Below are 22,141 nucleotides of genomic sequence, written 5' to 3'. Positions count from 1 at the left end.
GAACAATTTAGAGTCTTCAATTAACCTACCACGCATGTTTTGGGGATGTGGGAGGAAACTGGAGTAGCTGGAGAAAACCCACACAGGCACGGGGAGAACATGCAAACTCCACACAGGCGGGGCCGGGATTTGAACCCCGGACCTCAGAACTGTGAGGTAGATGTGCTAACCATTCGTCCACCGTGCCGCTACATCTAAAATTGTCTTGTAATAATAAACCTTTTTATGGAACGGCTATTTTGGTTGTAAATGTTAGAGTTATGCTCTGGGAATTTTGTTAAGTCTTGAAAAGATGTTTTTGAAAGCCTCGGAAATTGGATCTTTATCTGAATTTCACAGCACATTCAATATACTGTAAATTCATTTTATTTAGAGCACTGTCAAGGTGCCCAAGAGCAAATCCCCCAACTTCTTGGGACTCAACAGCAGCATAAAAGTTAAGAGAACGTAAAGACAGACGCCAGTAACATCTTCACCCTCAACTATTTTGGAAAATTAAAATGTTATTGTTGGTCTTGGACTTGACAAACAGTGTCATTTACATGGCTGTGCACCACTGCACAAAGCAAGGTCCATAAAGACATGTATGAGGGAGAAAGCATTTTTATTGGTATTTCTCAGTGGGAGCACTTATTAAAAGTACATTATGTGACATGCCATAATGAAACAAAACAAAGGTTTTGACGAAACATAACCTCTAAAACAGTTCAGTTGTTAAGATTTGTTAAATTAAAGTACGTTAAATTGGTTGAGACTTCACTGTCAAGATGCAAACAGAAAAGGGGAAATTCTAACCTTTTAATTTTCCTGAAGTTAAGCATTTTATTTGACCACATATAACTTTCTCTTTTTAATTAGTTGCTCTTTATTGTCAAATGCAGCCCTACTTTTATGTAGTAAATGGGAGAAAATTACACTGTTGTGCTCATGTAGTTGATTACCAGGGGAAAATTTGCAAGATGGGTACAATTCTTTATTATGCTCTAATATCATTATATCAGTGGCATAAAAAAATATAAATCTACCTTCTTTTTTTGGGGGGGGGTGGGGGAAATATCATTCCAAAAAAATTGCTATCATAGCAGGCCTAAATGCAATATACTTAGAGAGCAAGCGCAATGGATAACACAAAAATATTACAAACAGTTTGAAAGTTAAAGTAACAATTGCAATGAAAATCTGCAATATAGGGGGACGTAAGTAAGAAGTAAGAACCATGATACAGCGGAGGATTACTGTATCTCTGTTCCGTGATGATAAATTGCAGGGCTTGGACTCATTGCTTCCATATGTGCATCCTGGGGCTCACATAGTCTAAAATGTAAAATCATCTGACATATACATTGGGTACGATATTTCATCCATCCATCCATTTTCTGAGCCGTTTCTCCTCACTAGGGTCGCGGGCATGCTGGAGCCTATCCCAGCTGTCATCGGGCAGGAGGCGGGGTACACCCTGAACTGGTTGCCAGCCAATCGCAGGGCACATACAAACAAACAACCATTCGCACTCACAGTCACACCTACGGGCAATTTAGAGTCTCCAATTTATGCATGTTTTTGGGATATGGGAGGAAACCGGAGTGCCCGGAGAGAACCCACATAGGCACGGGGAGAACATGCAAACTCAACACAGTCAGCGCCGGGGATTGAATCCGGGTCCTCAGAACTGTGAGGGTGACGCTCTAACCAGTCATCCACCTTACGATATTTCAGTTTTTCTTTTTTTAATAAATCTGCAAAAATTTCAACAATTTTTTTCCCCGTTTTTTTCCCTGTCAATATGGAGTGTTGTGTGTTCATTTATGTGGAAAAAATTAACTTAAATGATTTTAGAAAATGGCTGCAATATAAAAAAAAAAGAGTGAAAAATTTAAGGGGGTCTGAATACTTTCCGTACCCGTTGTACACTTTGATGAGATCCCTAGTAAATAATTACTTAGGACATCATTGTATTCTTGGAGCCGGCACGGTGGACGACTGGTTAGCACATCTGCCTCACAGTTTTGGGGAATGGGGTTCAAATCCCGGCCTCGCATGTTTGGAGTTTGCATGTTCTCCCCGTGCCTGCGTGGGTTTTCTCCGGGCACTCCGTTTTCCTCCCACATCCCAAAAAACATGTGTGATAGGTTGATTGAAGACTCTAAATTGGCCGTAGGTGTGAATGTGAGTGAGGCTAGTTGTTTCTATGTGCCCTGCGATTGGCTGGCGACCGGTTAAAGGTGTACCCCGCCTCCCGCCCGAAGATAGCTGGGATAGGCACCAGCAGCCCACGACCCTAGTGAGGATAAGCTGTAAAGAAAATGGATGGTTGGATGTATTCTTGGAGCAACAAATAAGTGTTGTTTTCCAAATCAGTCAGCACATTGCAAAGTTCACATTAATAGATAAGATTTAACACCAGCATCTTAAAAGGAAGGTAGCTAACCAGACGAGAAAGAGTTAAAACTTGGCTGTGGTTAATCTCCTCAGGAAGACTTGGCTGTTCATTGAGACTGGAATTTGAACTTGTGTACTTCGGATTAAGTGCGAGCTTTCACTCCATTACTGAGCTTGTGGTCGTTGCAGTCCAAGCAATGCTTTCTTTTTCACCCGCCACCCTATGAAAACCTGAAGAAGTGGCCTCTACCATTGTAGACTATCAAGGCCACGCTTGAATCAAAACCCCACAACCTCAGAATGTGTCGGTTACACGACAGAATTAATCTTACACCTATCTGAAAATCGGAGATGTCAAATGGGAGAAAGGGGTGAAGAACAAACTTATCTTTCATTCTGTGTTTGACAGCGGTTTGACATGTTTCAAAAAATTCACTCACATTTCCTAAAATTTTCTGAATTACTATATTCAGTATACTATATCTTAAAATAACATGAACTAACAATAACAAAATACCATATAACTTACATTCACATTTAGACCAACCAATTTAACCAAGATGCAAACTCCACACAGGAAAGCTTGAGAGAGGAATTTGGTGTATCCTAGAAAAATCTACTGACAATCAAGGTCGATTGAAGAATAAATAACTGATCAATAATAATCTATGAGAAAGATGGTGAAAATGTTTTTGCAATGTTAAAAAAGGGTTCAGTGACAGTATGCTGGTTGAATGTTCCATAGATTGGTAGCAGAGGCCATAGAAAAGCCATCTGAGAGTTGAGGGAGCCGAAGGCTGTGCTGTCAAAGCCTTGTGATGCCTGGTGTCTTACACCCAGAGCAACTATACTGTGATCACACCCAGCCACTGACTTAGAGGCTTGCGATGAGAGCAGGAATTGGTGAAGGATGATAGGGGGTGTACATGAGCCTGTGTGTGTGCGTGTGTGTGTGCGTGCGTGCGTGTGTGTGCGTGTGTGTGTGTGTGTGTGTGTGTGTGTGTGTGTGTGTGTGTGTGTGTCGCAAAGGGTACAAAGAAGAGTGCAGGAGGTACTTGGATGGGAATAAAGGTCGAAATCCTTGACTGTGAAAACTGTCATAGCAGGGGACATGCGCAGAATCCGTTTGCCTAATAATATATGATTGGAGTACTCTGGAGAATATAATTTAACACCCTAGTGCCAGGGGAGATGAGTGAGAATTGAAGTGAATACACCTTGACAAAGGCCATTCTCTTGGTTTCACACCCGCACAGAACTACTGGGCAGTGTGCTTCTGAGAATGTTAAAGGTGGCTGAGTGATGAGGCTTTTGAATCAAAACTGTACAAAAAGCACAAAGTCACATTCAAAGATAGTAGAGAGTAGTATATAAATCTCAACCAATCTATACCTCTGGAGGTCATCTCTGACTGACTTGAGAACTTAGTGTATCTTCCAACATGTTCTTTTTTGTTTGTTGTGTCTATAAGGATGTCTTCAGAGGTACCGGCTGTCATTTTTAACCACTAAGTGGTCTGTACAGGAATGAGGTTTATTATTAAGTGGCTGAAGATCCACACATGCAATGAGTGCTGATATGATACAATTCTCAAACTCCCTGTGATACAAAGTCAACAGTGGTAAGGTAGAGATGAATGATTTGTTTTTACATATCGTAAAGCCTCCCTGAAAGTAAACAGGAGGATATGCGGTGGAACCTCTGAAGTTGCTTGGTCAAACATTTCAGAATTTAATGACGATTTTAGAAAAAAATGTCTTACCGAATTTGCACAAAACCTCCAAAGACTCAATAATTGTCATGCATGACATGAGAAAAACTACGTGAGACAGGAGTGTGCTTAAGGAGGCCTCGGGTCTGTGAGCATCAAATGATTAACTGGGTTGAACGTTAAGAGGAACGTCAGAAGAGAAAAATAATATTCAGTCAAAATGTATTGGATGTATTTATTATTTACACCAGACTCCAGCAATTCCGTGTTTCATTGCTTTTATATTTTAACAGTTTTACTCTTGTGTGACAGCCATCACCATCTTTAAAGTTGAAACTGATGTTTTCATTGGTCTTACTCAAACCAAATGTTAAAGGGACCATACTGTATATAGGACAGGGCAGAATAGACTGCAGCCAAAATAATGACAGCACCCCTTCCATCCAACCATCCATTTTCTTCTTAGGATGCTCTGACTTCTCTCTCCCCAGCCACTTCATCCAGCTCTTCCGGGGGATCCCAAGGCCTTCCGAGCCCATCCACATAGTTTCTCCAGCATGTCCTGGGTCGTCCCCAGGGTCTCTTCCCGGTGGGTCGTGCCCGGAACACCTCACCAGGGAGGGGTCCAGGAGGCATCCTAATCAGATGCCCCAGCCACCTCATCTGGCTCCTCTCAATGGGGAAGAGCAGTGGTTCTACTCTGAGACACTTCCGGATGACCGAGCTTCTCACTCCACCTCTAAGGGAGAGCCCGGACACCCTGCGGAGGAGACTCATTTCGGCTGCTTGTAACTGGGATCTTGTTCTTTCGGTCACGACCCACAGCTCGTGACCATAGGTGAGGGTAGGAACGTAAGTCGACCAGTAAATCGACAGCTTTGCCTTTCGGCTTAGTTCCTTCTTCACCACAACGGACCGATACAAAGTCTTCATCACTGCAGACACTGCACCCATCCGCCTGTCGATGTCCCGTTCCATTCTTCCCTACCTTGTGAACAAGACCCCAAGATACTTGAACTCGTCCACTTGGGGCAGCATCTCATCCCCAACCTGGAGAGGGCATGCCACCCTTTTCCGACTGAGGATCATGGTCTCAGATTTGGAGGTGCTGATTTTCATTCCAACCGCTTCACACTCGGATGAGAACCGCTCAAGTGAAAGTTGGAGATCACGGTTTGATGAAGCCAACAGAACCGCATCATCTGCAAAAAGCAGACATGCAATACGGACGCCACCAAACCGTACGCCCTCTATGCCTCGGTTGCGCCTAGAAATTCTGTCTATAAAGGTAATGAACAGAATCGGTGACAAAGGGCAGCCTTGGCGGAGTCCAACCCTCACCGGAAACGAGTCTGACTTACTGCCAGCAATGCGGACCAAACAGTACCGTACCCCATACTCCCAAAGCATCCCCACACAGGACATTTGTGAGGACACCTATTAATTGATCGAGGTGATCATCATTTATGCCGCCTATTGACCTCACAATTGCTTATTGTGACTCCAGCACATGCACTGAAAAAAAGAGTCCTTTGAATTTACTTAATTTGAACATACACATCGGTTGCACATGATTAAAATGTGTTAAAATGACAAATCATCAAATCATTTACCCCTCTCAGTGTGCGTGTCCTTTCCTGTGTATTGAAATAATAAATTGAGTAATCAAACAGGAGTCAAAGTTTTTGATATTCTCTTTGATATGCTGATGTGCTTCTATTTTAATTTAAAAAATTATTACAAATACCATACATACAACATTTACGCATGAATCTTTATCTCATAGGGCTGAGTGTCGGTTACTGTATGAACACATTTTTTGTGAGTTATAAAAATACATGGTATTAACCTTGTGGGGTAATCAGAGTCAGCCACATGTGCTCCCACCACCCCTGAGAGAGCAGTGTCACCCATGATGGCAGCGACTCTCTCCTCGATCGGGGTGAGGCCTTCCGCATCGGTTCTTCCACCTGTTTTGGCCACACTTTGGCGGTGGGCAGCTGTCCTCCACTTCACATCCACCTTAATGTCTTGACCATTTCTTTTTTAGTGCAGCGTGTGTGCGCAGTTGTGACTCCACAGCATTGACAGCCGCATACATGCTGTCCCATTCACTCCTCTTTCGCTTGTTGTTAACGCTGGAGGACAGCGTGCCAAAAGAGGATTTTCTTGGGCACCTCCACATCATTGAGCAACTTCAGATTCAGAAAAAATATTTTCCTTCATTACCTTGCTCATTTTCCTTTTTTTCTGATCATGCGGAGATTGGGATCTCAGTTGCAGGGTTCATTTAAATATCCATCCATCCATTTTCTGAGCCGCTTCTCCTCACTAGGGTCGCGGGCGTGCTGGAGCCTATCCCAGCTGTCATCGGGCAGGAGGCGGGGTACACCCTGAACTGGTTGCCAGCCAATCGCAGGGCACATAGAAACAAACAACCATTCGCACTCACAGTCATGCCTACGGGCAATTTAGAGTCTCCAATTAATGCATGTTTTTAGGATGTGGGAGGAAACCGGAGTGCCCGGAGAAAACCCACGCAGGCACGGGGAGAACATGCAAACTCCACACAGGCGGGGCTGGGGATTGAACCCGGGTCCTCAGAACTGTGAGGCTGACGCTCTAACCAGTCGCCCACCGTGCCGCTCATTTAAATATGATTTGCATATTTAAATGTAGGCGTGGACAGGGAGGGGTCGGCTTCTCCAACATGTGCGCTCAATTCTACGTTGATTGGGATGTACGAAGGAAATGTGCTTGGATTCATGCATACACACAGATTCATACATCTGGATATTTTTGTGCATACGACGTTTTCTGGATTTGAGCGTACACCACGTTTTAGTAGGAAGTCTTTGTACATGAGGTCCCAGGTATTTGTAATTTCGTAGACCAGCGCCAAGGCAGTGTAGAAAGGAAGGTTTGCGTCCTGTGTTGCATGAACACAGCTGACTCCAATCATGTCCAATCAAAGTGTCTTCTTTCATTCCCTTTAAATGTTGCGCATTTGTCATGCACTGACAGTCTCGAAGTGGCAGAGCGAAGACAATCAAACTTTTCTAAGGAATACACTGATCTGCCCGTACGGAAGGTCGCAAAGTAGGTTTATCAGGAACTGCAAGCAGACCTAAACGGGCGGATGATGTGAAGTTGTGTCAGGAGGAGATCAAGTGGGCCCCCGTCCCGATCGTTGGTGGGCATGTCCAACCCCCCCACCCCCATGCGTGTGCCCTGGCCTTGCAGCTCCATCAATGTTGCTGTCGGCCACATTGCAGCCTCCCTGACCAATTTTTTTCCCCCCATGTCTCTTAATGTGTTTTGGAGGGATGTCCAGTTCTTGGTAATGTCACTGTCGTGCCATATTTTCTCTACTTGATGATGTAGTCACTGTGTTCTATAGTATATTTAATACCTTAGCAATTTTTTGGTACCCTTCTCCTGACTGATACCTTCAGACAATAAGATTCCTCTGTTGCTGTGGAAGCTTGTATTGTAAGATGTGACTACACCCGTCAAGAAAAGCATACTAGAACAGCTTAACTTTATTTGGTGTTAAAACACTTTGAAAAGTGACGTGTGTGCCGACTCCCATTTAACAGTAAGTGTTACAATGTGATTGGTTTATTCTGAACACAACCACATTCCCGGTTATAAAGAGGTTGTGCACAAAAAGAGTGCCAAAAAAAAACACTGCTTAAAAAACAGGTTGGGTTCGGTACACAGGAAGTACAGCGTACTTGTGATTATACAGAATGAGAATGTTAAATACATGAACTAATCAGGCATGACAAGACACAGGTGTAGGAACGCATGATCAGGGGCAGGTGACCACAAGAAGAGCAGGACACACACACACACACACACAGACATGACATTGACGGAGACTGGGGTCATTCATGTTTCCAGTTTGCAAGCACTGCTACAGCAATACAGTACGAATGTTCCTGAAAAGCAAATGCAGGCGGGCAGTGTTAGAGAGCAGCTTGAATCATTCTTATTCATAATGTCGACTGGGCACACAGCTCTTGACTGGCTCAAACCCAAGTCGTTCATTCAATTCAGTCACAGGGTTTTGGAGGACTTTTGCTGCTGGGATTGCATTAGAAGCAAGACTGCTGCTTTCTTTTGTCTCCTTTCTTTCCTTCCTTGCGCCGTGTCTGAATCTATCCTGCATCTGCAGGACGGATTAGGCCGATGGGATGAAGGTTGCATTATGTCCTGAGGGGGCTTTACTGTAAGGTTCGCCACCAGTTCTCTTTCCCTCTGTCTCTTCCCACTTAATATACTGCTTCACTCAAAAGGAGCTAAATCTTTGTTAACAGAGAAACTACGAACTCACTAGGAGTTAATCAGAGTCAGTGCATTGAACTCATTTGCATATGAATTGGCTGTGGCTGTATACCAGCTCTCTTTATGTCATTCAAGCCACAATGCCTCAGGCCTCTGTCCTCTGAGGCGTCACGCTGCCATAGGTATGTTTTGGAAAAATATATGTACATTCTCAGAAAAACAAAATCCAAAAAGTTAACATAAAAATGATCTTGGTTTTAAGTCAGAACAAATGTAACACATCTTAAATGTAATGTTTGTCAATAGCAATCAAATCTATCACTTAAATAATATTTGCATTTGGATATGAGCTTGAGTTTGCCAGTGGTTTGTATTTCTAAATGTGAGATGTTTTTGTAAATTTTAAAAAGACCTGAGTTGAATGTTGAATGCTACTTGATGCCCAGATATGTTGCATAGCAATGTGCTAATAATCAACAATCCTTCGCAAAGCTTAACTTCCGCACTTTTCTATGGGTTTTTTAGGATAGGGGTAATGAGAGTGGGAGGAGGAACGACGTTCAGAAGAGTGTAAATCTGATGTGGAAATGTAGTCTTAGTTGGATTTATCTATTTGAGAAAAGACCTTTTCACTTGTTTTGTTGGTTTATCCCCTAAACCCCATCTCACCCCCCAGTCTAAAAGCTTTTGACATCTTCATCTTGTTCACAGTGGGCAGCCTTTGTTTGTTCTGCTTGAAAAAGCGACTGGGGCTCAGCCCCCCCCCCTCTCTGTGGCACAAGTGTAGGACTTTGCCATGGCAAAAGGGGGATTTCTCTTTCCTCCTACCCCCTCCTTTTTCACATAACTACAATATGGTCATTGTCTAGCAGTGAATAATGTGGCCACTCGGGCAGCATGGACTGCTCCTCGGGCTTTGACTGTGAACCAGCTCTTTTCTTCAACGTGAAAGGACTCTAATCCATGTAAATATAAGACTCAGGGTACAGCTTGGCCATGGTGAGGAGAGTGAGAGGGAGGTATGGAGGGGAGGGTCAGCAATTTAACCTTTGACCCAACAAATAAGAGGCATGTAAGTTTTAGAATTACTCTCCAAAGAGGGGCTCCTCTGGCAGAATGAGCTTCTTTTGTAATCCTCGCAGTCTGGGGCTGATTGCAGGGGCTTGCATGGGAGCATGTGCGAAACAAAACCAGGAGAAAAACAATACTGCAAAACCTAACAGCGACAAACAAACAATGCTAATTATTTATGGCAATTTATTTATTATTATCTCCTCTCAGAATGCAGCTGTGATCAGGGAAGAGTCTTGATTCATAGTCAAAAATTAAGATTTATATGGTTTATTATCATAAAAATATGAAACAAACCATATCTGCATTTTGCGTTTCATTGAACTTAACATGCTCAGGTCACCATTTCATGATTTCTTGTTTGTTCTTATGCCATAAAATTTGAAGAAAATAATGAAGGCAGACTAGTCAGATGCAGGTGAAGTGTAGTGAGAAAAATATATAGCGTTAGAAAAGAAACATTTTCAGAAAACTGACACATTAGTATTCATCAGTCAAAATGAAGATTATCTTTGTTATAATTATACTGTTTATAAATGCAAAATTGCAAATGATGTATGACATTATTGTTTGACAATTGGTATTTTTGTGGGGTGCAAAATAGCAACATAAACGGCAGCATTCTCACACTTTTTTCAAAATCAAATCATCTGTAAGTCAAGGTAGTGGTGTAAGACGAATTTTAAATTACACAGTATTAAAGTGTTTTTGGATCATAATTTGTGATCATTATCTATGATAATTACAATTTAAATGAGTAATACATTGGAACCTCATGCGAACGGATGAATAGGGGTGGGGGGTCGTCCGATATAAAAGTTTGTCCGTTACATTGAAGCACTTTTTTTTAGGCAATATGCACCCATATTACTGGACAGTACAAAATTGTTTGTTGTTTTTTTTTTTCGTGGCCTTAAACGCCCAGTACAGTACAAATTTATTGTAAATAAATATCAAAAAAGGCTGCTGACCTCGACTCGGGACGTTGTGAGTTGGTGGGGAGAATACTTCGAAGACCTCCTCAATGCCACCGACACGCCTTCCCACAAGGAAGCAGAGTCTGGGGTCTCTGAGGCGGGCTCTCCTATCTCTGGGGTTGAGGTCACCGAGGTGGTTAAAAAGCTCCTCAGTGGCAAGGCCCCGGGGGTGGATGAGATTCGCCCGGAGTTCCTAAAGGCTCTGGATGTTGTGGGGCTGTCCTGGTTGAAGAAGAAGGGGGACCGGAGGGTGTGTTCCAACTACAGGGGGATCACACTCCTCAGCCTCCCTGGTAAGGTCTATTCAGCGGTGCTGGAGAGGAGGGTCCGTCGGGAAGTCAAATCTCAGATTCAGGAGGAGCAGTGTGGTTTTCGTCCTGGCTGTGGAACAGTGGGCCAGCTCTACACCCTCGGCAGGGTCCTCGAGGGTGCATGGGAGTTCGCCCAACCAGTTTACATGTGTTTTGGGGAGTAGAGGGGGTCCGGTTTGGTGGCCTCAGTATTGCATCTCTGCTTTTTGCAGATCATGTGGTTCTGTTGGCTTCATCAAGCCGTGATCTCCAACTCTCACTGGAGCGGTTCGCAGCTGAGTGTGAAGTGGCTGGGATGAGAATCAGCACCTCCAAATCTGAGACCATGGTCCTCAGTCGGAAAAGAGTGGCGTGCCCTCTCCAGGTCGGGATGAGATCCTGCCCCAAGTGGGGAAGTTCAAGTATCTTCGGGTCTTGTTCACGTGTGAGGGAAGAATGGAACGGGAGATCGACATGCGGATCGGTGCAGCGTCTGCAGTGATGCAAACTTTGTATTGGTCCGTTGTGGTAAAGAAGGAGCTAAGCCAAAAGGCGAAGCTCTCAATTTACCACAGCTGTGGGTCGTGACCGAAAGAACAAAATCCCGGATACAAGCGACCAAAATTAATTTTCTCCGCAGGGTGTCCGAGCTCTCACTTAGAGATAGGGTGAGAAGCTCAGTCATCCGGGAGGGGCTCAAAGTAGAGCCGCTGCCCGTCCACATTGAGAGAAGCCAGATGAGGTGGCTGGGGCATCTGATTCGGATGCCTCCCGGACGCCTCCCTGGTGAGGTTTTCTGAGCACGTCCCCCCGGGAGGAGTTCCGGGGACGACCCAAGACACGCTGGAGAGACTACGTCTCTCGGCTGGCCTGTGAATGCCCCGGGATCCCCCCAGAAGAGCTGGATGAATTGGCTGAGGAGAGGGAAGTCTGGGCGTCCCTTCTAAAGCTACTGCCTCCGCAATCAAAAAAAGCTTGAAAATGTTTGCAAGTTTCCCGTTCTATTCAAACTTACCACACTGTTGTCCTTGGTCATGGTGGAATTGTTGACACACAGTAACCATCATAGTTGAGTCGCTTTCATGAGCCACTAGGAATTAGTGTGCTTCCTAGTTCCAAATCCATTGCCAAAGTCTTGACAAAAAAATTTTACTGTACCAAAAATGGCATGTTCCAGAGGCCAAAGACTAGTGTTTTGTCATCTTCAGAGTTAACACCGCCGCTATGCCACTCTCTCTCCCCGCAGCACTCTATGCACAACAGACAATAGATATAACCATCATGACATGGCTACTATGTCAATGTCCCACATTCAACATGGCCGCCACGTAAGTACGGAAGGTATGTCAAGTCATATTGTATATCTGTGACCCGGAAATACATCAGTCTCATTGTCTGCCTGCATTGCGCCACAGCGCCAGTGAACAACAGCGGTCAATTCTGGAAAAAACACACTTTCAACGTCAGTTTAAGTGACGAATGAAAACTATTTTTGGACACATTGTTCAGTCCCAATGGTTTGTTTTATCCGAGTTTCTGCGCCATTCGTGGCAGGGCTCAGTTCCTCCTCCCCGTGCAAAGTGTAAGTGTAAAGGCAACTGACTAAGCATGCTTCCAAAACTCTTTTTTATTTCTTGCCCAGTTTTTTCTAATATTGGCCCAAACCACCCTCACATGAATAATTATCAGATTGGCTAACAAACATTAGCACCAAAAAGTCACCTAAACCTAGGAAGACACATTTTTTCTTCTCTTATATATATATATATATATATATATATATATATATATATATATATATATATATATATATATATATATATATATATATATATATATATTCCTTAGAAAACAGAGGAAGAGCAATTAAGGATTTCAAACAAGAAAAGTCACATTTGAATAAAGGTTGAGTGGGTATACTCCATGTATGTATGTTTATGAACAGTATTGTACTGTATATAATGTTATTGTGTTTAAATGACTATCATGCAATGTTTTGTAGCTTAAAGAAGAAAGAGAACAGTTCAATCTTGTCAGTCTTGTCCTTATCATATTCATGGTCTGTCAGTGGATGCCGTCTCTCCCAGTAGACACTGGACTGATAAAAGTCACAGGATGAATGTTAAGAGGGCATTGAGCCAGCCAACAACTATATTAATGACTCGTGTACTAACCTTAGGCACCAGAAAATTATCTTGAATGTTCAATGCAAAAATAAGCTATTACTAATATCACTATTTTTGTGTATTGCAAGTAAGCAAAGTATTAAAGAAATAAGGTGGAGCTTGAAAATGGACACGGAAAATCCTTGGTAAAACCAGACTAGGAAGAGCTATCTTAGAAACAAATTAAGGCTGACAAATTAAGGCTAAACAATGAAGTTAAAATCTTAAATTAGAGTTTAGCATATTGGTAACAAAAAGTGTTTTTTAAACTTGCCAGTCACATCAAAGGAAACTGAAGCACAATCCATTCCAGGACACTGGTCTGGTTTGTTTAGGTTTTGAACCAATGTTTCCAGTTTTTTTTTTTTTCAACAACATATTTCCAGGTTCAAACTGTGTTCTAAACCCTTTATTAACTGTAGTGGAAAACTTTCAATTAACAATTAATAGTCAAAACAAACCTAAATTGGTTTTATGCTACTTTAGACAAATATTGTTCCAGGAAATTTAGGCAGAATCCCATAGTGAACCGATTCAGAGGCATTCTTATTCAGAGGTATAGCAAAGCAGCAACTGGCATGCAAGAGTCCTGAATTCTATGAAAATTAGGAGAAGACCACACAATCTTTTCTTGGCACAGTACACACAGATGGCAACCTTACATTCCCATATCTCAGTTGTAAACTACATTTGCTAATACTCTACAAATACCCAGCAGAAAAAAGTAATGTTGGCAACAAAGGCAGGGGCGAAACTTCCAAAAGGAAGAAACCTTGAACAATGATAGTGTAGGGCAACCGTCTGCCTCAACCAGTTTGATTAAGAGTTAAAGAGAGAGCTACGGACAGGGAAATACATTAAGTGGAATGCTAGAACAATCCACATAGCAATTGTGGCACCAATAGTTGTAACAGAATTCTATAATGCCATGCACAAATGATGTAGCACCACAATCCGTGGGAGTATAATACTACTAGTAATCATGATAAATGCAGTAACCTTGTTGGCTGCTGCTCTGGAGCCTGGGGCAAGTGAGCACATACCCCAGGGAGTCATCTTTGAGTTTTGATGCCATAAAATGCAGGGTGTCAAAACGCTTTGTTAAAAAAAACGTTGAATTGTGTATTCACCCGTAACTTTGATAATGCATGACTGACGTAGACATGACGTAGTGACAAATTGTGCAGAGAAATTACTGCATCTAGTTGGTAGGACTCTTCACAGCTCCATTTTGGTGTACATTTGCTTTTTTTCATTATGTTGACTTTTATTTGGATTATTTTATTGTAGACTGATTGTACACTCAGCAACCTGGACACAGACACATGCACTGCTTTCCTTCTTTGCAAGCTCAATTAACAGTACAGTTCTACGATCATCAAATCTTTCATCTTTGCCCTCACTGATACCCTGGACTTTACAGGCAAATTTTATACAGGTAAATTGTAGGGGAATTTTATTTGAGGGGCTCAATGTATTCTATTATATTTCTTATGTGTGCAAGACTCACATATCTTATAGTAATAGTGTTTGCATCAATCCATGCAGTAATCATGATGCTAGTTAGACGACACACTTTGTTTGAACATGTCCCTATGTTCAAATTAGTTTAAATCTTTTCTAGTGGTACTATCTTTTTTATCAAGGCGTTCTTCATGAGTTTGTTTTTTAAAATACTTATTTTGAACACCAACTCAAAAGCAATGTCTTATTTTCATTGATTCATTTTCATAATTTTTTAATGATTTTTGTATTACTTTTCTCAGGTTTAACTTGTTTCTGTGATCACTGTGGGTTTTTCTTTCAGTAACAGAGGGGTAACAACAATTTTATCCACTTGTATATACAACCCCAATTCCAATGAAGTTGGGATGTTATGTTAAACATAAATAAAAACAGAATACAATGATTTGCAAATCATGTTCAACCTATATTTAATTGAATACACTACAAGACAGGTTATTTAATGTTCAAACTGATTAACTTCATTGGTTTTTGCAAATAATAATTAACTTTGGGCGGCACGGTGGCCGACTGGTTAGAGCGTCTGCCTCACAGTTCTGAGGACCAGGGTTCAATCCCTGGCCCCGCCTGTGTGGAGTTTGCATGTTCTCCCCGTGCCTGCGTGGGTTTTCTCCGGGCACTCCGGTTTCCTCCCACATCCCAAAAACATGCATGAATTGGAGACTCTAAATTGCCCGTAGGCATGACTGTGAGTGTGAATGGTTGTTGGTTTGTATGTGCCCTGCGATTGGCTGGCAACCAGTTCAGGGTGTACCCCGCCTCCTGCCCGATGACAGCTGGGATAGGCTCCAGCACGCCCGCGACCCTAGTGAGGAGAAGCGGCTCAGAAAATGGATGGATGGATAATTAACTTTGAATTTTATGGCTGCAACACGTTCCAAAAAAGCTGGGACAGGTGGCAAAGAAAGACTGAGAAAATTGAGGAATGCTCATCAAACACCTGTTTGGAACATCCCACAGGTGAACAGGCTAATTGGGAACAGGTGGGTGCCATAATTGGGTATAAAAGGAGCTTCCCTGAATTGCTCAGTCATTCACAAGCAAAGATGGGGCGAGGTTCACCACTTTGTGAACAAGTGCGTGAGAAAACCGTTGAACAGTTTAAGGACAATGTTCCTCAACGTACTATTGCAAGGAATTTAGGGATTTTATCAGCTACGGTCCATAATATCATCAAAAGGTTCAGAGAATCTGGAGAAATCACTGCATGTAAGCGGCAAGGCCGAAAACCAACATTGAATGCCCGTGACCTTCGATCCCTCAGGCGACACTGCATCAAAAACCGACATCAATGTGAAAAGGATATCACAGCATGGGCTCAGGAACACTTCCGAAAACCAATGTCAGTGAATACAGTTCGGCGCTACATCCGTAAAGTGCAACTTGAAACTCTACTATGCAAAGAAAAATCAATTTATCAACAACACCGAGAAACGCCGCCAGCTTCTCTGGGCTCATCTAAGATGGACTGATGAAAAGTGGAAAAGTGTTCTGTGGTCCGACAAGTCCACATTTCAAATTGTTTTTGGAAATTGTGGACGTCGTGTCCTCCGGGCCAAAGAGGAAAATAACCATCCGGACTTTTATGGACGCAAAGTTAAAGAAGCCACCATCTGTGATGGTATGGGGCTGTGTTAGTGCCAATGGCATGGGTAACTTACACATCTGTGAAGGCATCATTAATGCTGAAAGGTACATACAGGTTTTGGAGAAACATATGCTGCCATCCAAGCGTCTTTTTCATGGACACCCCTGCTTATTTCAGCAAGACAATGCCAAACCACATTCTGCATGTGTTACAACAGCGTGGCTTTGTAGTAAAAGAGTGCAGGTACGAGACTGGCCTGCCTGCAGTCCAGACCTGTCTCCCATTGGAAATGTGAGACGCATTATGAAGCGTAAAATACGACAATGGAGACCCCGGACTGTTGAACAGCTGCAACTATACATAAAGCAAGAATGGAAAAGAATTCCACCTACAAAACTTCAACAAATAGTGTCCTCAGTTCCCAAACGTTTATTGAATGTTGGTAAAAGAAAAGGTTATCTAACACAGTGGTAACCATGACCCTGTCCCAGCTTTTTTGGAACCTGTTGCAGCCATAAAATTTTAAGTTAATGATTATTTGCTAAAAACAATCCAGTTTATCAGTTTGAACATTAAATATATTGTCTTTGTAGTGTATTCAATTAAATATAGGTTGAACATGATTTTCAAATCATTGTATTCTGTTTTTATTTATGTTTATCACAACATCCCAACTTCATTGGAATTGGGGTTGTATTAGGGCTGTGACGATCGAACTACCATTCAGGCCTCCCTCACCCTCATAAATAATTTTATTCACTACATTGCCAAAAGTGTTTGCTCACCCATCCAAATAATCAGAATCACATGTTCCAATCACTTCCATGGCCACAGGTGTATAAGATCAAGCACCTAGGCACGGAGCTTGTTTTTACAAAAAATTGTGTAAGAGGAGCTCAGTGAAATACATCATGGAACTGTGATAGGACGCCACCAGTACAACAAGTCCAATCGTGAAATTTCCTTGCTCCTAAATATTCCACTTTCGACTGTCCGCTGTATTATAAAAACGTGGAAGTATTTGGGAACGACAGCAACTTGGCCACAAAGTGGTAGGCCATGTAAACTGACGGAGTGGGGTCAGCGGATGCTCAGGTGCATAGTGTGAAGAGGTCGCCAACTTTCTGCCGGGTTAATCGCTATAGACCTCCAAACTTCATGTGGTCTTCAGATAAGCTCAACAACAGTGCACAGAGAACTCCGTGGAATAGGTTTCCATGGCCGAGCAATTGCATCCCAGCCATACATCACCAAGTGCAATGCAAAGCATCGGTGTGGTGGTGCAGTGGTGTAACGCACGCCGACACTAGACTCTAGAAGTGGAGACGCGTTCTCTGGAGTAACGAATTATGCTTCTCCATCTGGCAATGTGATGGACGAGCCTGAGTTTGGCGGTGTGAGGAGTTACGGTAATTTGAAATACACACGCGCCGCGGTGTCAACGGTGATCCCCGTCATTTTAAAAGGATTAATCGAAAATAGTGCTGTCTATCTCTATCTCCCATCAATACTTCATATATTAAATCACTGATTAAATAAATCCTTATCTTCACTTTAACATTGTGCAATTATCAACAAATTGTAGATTATATATATATATATCAACAAATAATTTTTGGAGGTGACCCTCCATGAAGGTGTTGTATTGAGACCAAGAATCTGGTACGACGCCCCCGCCAGTGCAACCCGGCGAATCTGTCATGGGAGGGCTGCAAGACTGTGGGTGTGTCTGCAGCTGAATCAATGAATCATCGCAGTGTTCCGTGCGTGAGTGGGGTCACTGCTCTAGCCATGGAGTGGCAAAAGACAATGTGAGCGAGTATACAGAATGAGCTGGGATAACTGCAGGTGACTTAAATATGCCCATGGACCTCCAGTGCCTTTCTGCTTGTAGCCCAATCAAATTCACCAAAATCGCCTTAGACCAGCAGTCTACCTTGTGTTGGTATTTAGTAGTCTGAGGAGGCGTAAATTTAGATTAACTTTCTGCCACCAAATTGTCACACTGCTGGGCTCATCTCCAAGGGCCCACCCTCTGCTGCGCCGGAAAGCCCAGCTTGTCGCAAACCATTCATTCAGTCATACCTCTTCCATTCCGCTTATCCTCACTAGGGTCGCCGGCGTGCTGGAGTCTATCCCAGCTATCTTTGGGCGAGAGGCAGGGTACACCCCGAACTGGTCGACAGCCAATCGCAGGGCACATAAAACAGAGCCCTTTAGTTTCCATTGTGTATTTACCAACAGTATGGTCCTCAATTCATTTGTTGGCATTTTGTTCATGTTGAGAGATGAAGTTGTACCTTCTGGAGAGAACCAGCTGCCGAACCGGCCTCAGTCACCTGATAGGTTCAAACCCATAATGCTCTTATCCCTCCCAAAACTAACTCATCTGCCTGTTACATTACTATACATCTGTTCAATACTTAATATCCTGGTAAGAAAAAAACACTGCTCTCCCACAGAGGAGGCTGATGTTTAAGGGGCGCAGGTGTGATGTTTGAACTGCTGTGTTTTTATGCTTATGAAAGCTTGCTTATATGCTTGTATTCAAAGTGTATGTGACTGTGTGGATGGTGTATGTACAGTGATTAGGTGATCTGCTTCTTCCCTTTCATCTGTTTTTAGTCTTGTCTGCTTTGTTCCCCTTCTTAATTACAGCGGAGCGCTCCTCAGAGAGTGTGTAACCTTCTCCCCCACTTCCACAGCCGCATCCCATTAAGGCCGCACTCCCGATAGCTTGCCACCTTTATGCAAAATACAATTAAAAATGTGGGCGAGATCAAAAAGATGCCAGGAGCCTGACGAGGGTGATGTTTTTCTGAGAGATGCAGATTTGAGCTATTGATGGCTACCTTGTTTGTAAATCATTATGGGACAAGGAGTAATAAGCTGCATCAGCATTTTAGACAAGCACAAACACCAAACCCCAACACATGCAGGCACACACGCACACACACACACACACACACACACACACACACACACACACACGCTTTTCCTCAAAGTGCTTAAAGATAGCTGTTCACGCTGTTAGTTTATTAGTTTCACAGTGGTCATTAGGGCTGGTGCTCTTTGGTATGTTGTTTTTAGATTTACCCAATTAAACAGTTTTGCAGTGTAATCAACACTAACTATATATTAGCTCATCTTTATGAAACTTGTATCAGATCAGCTCACAAAAAGAATGTTTTTTTTCTTTTCTGAGAGAACAGCCCATGAACTGATTCTCCTTAGTGATGTGTTTGTTTGTTGTTGTTTTTTTAAATAAACTTCTGTTGTTTGCTGATGTATGACAAAACTGCAATAATAACTTGAAGCCTCCAAGCAAACAGAGCAGCATGAACCTGATCTCTCTTCCACTGAATAACACAATGATCTTTATGGTATCGTCTCAGTATGGTGTCATCCCATTCTAAAAGACCTCATGCTTAGCTCATAAGGAAGTACGAATGTTATCCTTTTAATTGTTGAGTATTATTAATGACATTAATAAGATTCAAATTATTATTATTGTTTATGCTGGCAACAAAAATATATCACTGAAAAAGAATGAATGAATTTTCCTATCTTTCACCAGGACAACTGATTATGCTTAAAATTTTCATACGCCCTCAGAATTTTATTTAAAAATACTTACAGGAAATGTACAGTATTTCTTAACTGATAAAACTTTAAACCTTACTGTCCGAACCAAATGCTCTGTACTCTGAACCCATTTATTGAATTGGCCATCCTTTTTGATTAGAACGTTAGGCACTTGCAAGCATTCTCACCCAAAACACATTTTGCACTGTGATGCACTTTTTGTTGCATTATGGTAAGCACAGGTAACAGAAGTTAAACTTAATTCAAGCATATATATATATATATATATATATATATATATACCTATATATATATATATATATATATATATATATATATATATATATATATATATATATATATATATATATATATAGGTATATCCATCTACCCATCCATTTTCTCAACCACTTATCCTCACTAGGGTTGCGGGTGTGCTGGTGAACAATCCCAGCTAACTTTGGGCGAGAGGCGGGGTACACTTTGAACTGGTCACCAGCCAATCGCAGGGCACATACAAAAAAAACAAGCACTCAAACCTACCTAGTCTCCAATTCACCTTCCAATGAGGTTTTTGGAATGTGGGAGGAAACTGGAGTGCCTGGAGAATGACCATGCATGCACGGGTTGAACATGCAAACTCCACAGAGGGAGGCCGGATTTGAACCTGCGAGCTCAAAACTGTGAGGCTGATGTGCAAACAAGTCCACCCCTCCCACATTCATTCAGACCAGGCTGCTGAGACAGAAGCGACTAGCAAAAATAGCTAATGCCTTAAATGTACTGTACCAAAAATCTAAACTCCTCCATCGTCCTTCTTTTTTTCTTCATTCCACCTGGCTTTTGGAACAACTTTAGTTTCGAATAAAGTATGACCCTGATGCCAAACGTGTCGTGGACAAAAGTATAACCGTTTCTCACAAGTGTCACCCAATCCTCAACTATATCGGTTGGAAATACAACAAACATAACAAAAACAATTAATAGAAAATAAAATAGAAGCATGTGCGCTACACATTTTACAGTGCAAACACAAAAACATTGCAATTCACAGTTCAATCTACACAGGAGCAAATGTGTCAAGAATAGCACCACCAGAAGCAATTAATTTTTCATTTGATATTTTTTCATCTTCTTATGGAATTGCACACCATATGACAGTGGTTCTAAAATTGTTTTCATCTCAGGGATTGCGTTTGTTTGTTTTACATTCTGCCAAAAATTGAAAAGACACCATCAGTGACCCCCGAATATATGACTATATTTGGTTGATACTGTGTTGTTACAATGTTTCAAAATATTAATGATTACGTTTCAAAAATTATTCAGGGAGCTACTTCTTTTTAATATCTACTCTACCGCTAAGAATGCACTACAGAGAATGAGTGATTTATCATTTAATGCATCCATCCATTTTCTTTACCACTAATCCTGTTCAGGGTCACAGAGCGCTAGAGCCGATCACAGCTGATTTTGGGTGAAAGGTGGACGACACCCTGGACTGGTCGCCAGTCAGTCGCAGGGCACAGATGCATTTATTGTATTGGCATTTTTACAAGGTGCTGTTCTTTATATATGGTTCCAACCCTTAAGAATGCACAGCAAAAAATTACGCAGGTATAGCTGCATCAGATACATATTTAAAAACCGTACTTTTGAGTTGAAACAAATGTTGGTCGCTTCAATAAACTTCCAAGTTAAAAAAAAATGCACGAGCATGTCTTCTTTGTATGAAAAAAGAATCAGACCGTGACACCAAAGAAACAAATTTTGCATATTATATATATATTTCTGACAACAATGTTTGATTTTGAGCACTGTTTGAACTGTTTTGAGGCAAAGAAAGTTTGAGGTTGTTTTTTTGTTGAGGTTGTGTTTACAGTTTATAGAAAATGATGAAGAAATGTCGCTTGGCGATTGATAAAAACTGTTAAAAAAATTATGTGAGAGAGAGAGAGAGAGAGAGAGGGTTAAAACCGGTTTAACAGCTGGCTTAAATTCTCAAACCTCTCTGCACACTAAACTGTTTCTATTAAAGTGATCATCCCTCCCGTATAATAACCGTTGTAAAACGTGACCTTAGATCATCTTAAATATAATCCTCGAAACAAGCCAACCTGCCTCTTACGATACAAACGCCCCACACCCTTTCAATATTCTCCGCGACTTAATATCATATTTCATACACGCCCTGCAGACATGCCCTCTCCCGATATGTTTAATGTATAAAGCCAGCTAAAAATTCAAATGATAAATATGCATGTATTCAATTAGGGGTGTTCCACCAGGTGGTTTGCATCAGGATTTAGGATCTTAACATCATATTTGTGATATTAAACGTCACAATAGCCTAAATGCGAGCTTTTATGTGTGTGTGTGGGGGGGAGGGGGCGGGGGGGGGGGGGTGACAGCAGGTATTTCTCAAAAAGGCAAGGAGCAGAAAACGATTTTAAAGCACCAGGAAAAATGTCAATTATGAATTATAATATTTTAACCAAGAAATGTTCAGCAAAAAAAAAAAAAAATATATAATAATACTCTTTCAACCTTGCATTATATGT

At 41.9% G+C, this 22,141-nt stretch overlaps 1 protein-coding gene across 3 annotated transcripts in view; it reads right to left on the bottom strand.

Moving 5' to 3' along the window:
• The window catches only part of LOC133474583 (Golgi-associated plant pathogenesis-related protein 1-like), a 294,461-nt gene extending 276,238 nt beyond the window's left edge, over positions 1–18,223 (bottom strand). For all 3 annotated transcript variants that reach the window (XM_061766356.1, XM_061766359.1, XM_061766358.1), the window contains exon 1: positions 18,220–18,223. In XM_061766356.1, the coding sequence (XP_061622340.1) occupies positions 18,220–18,222 (3 nt within the window). In that variant the 5' untranslated portion in view covers position 18,223. The remainder of the gene's footprint in view (positions 1–18,219) is intronic.
• Between the last annotated feature and the right edge of the window lie 3,918 nt (positions 18,224–22,141).

Source organism: Phyllopteryx taeniolatus, chromosome 3 (assembly GCF_024500385.1).
Source record: "Phyllopteryx taeniolatus isolate TA_2022b chromosome 3, UOR_Ptae_1.2, whole genome shotgun sequence".
NCBI classification, from domain to species: domain Eukaryota; kingdom Metazoa; phylum Chordata; class Actinopteri; order Syngnathiformes; family Syngnathidae; genus Phyllopteryx; species Phyllopteryx taeniolatus.
The sequence above is the reverse complement of the archived record's forward strand: the minus strand, read 5'-3'. Positions and strand labels throughout refer to the sequence as shown.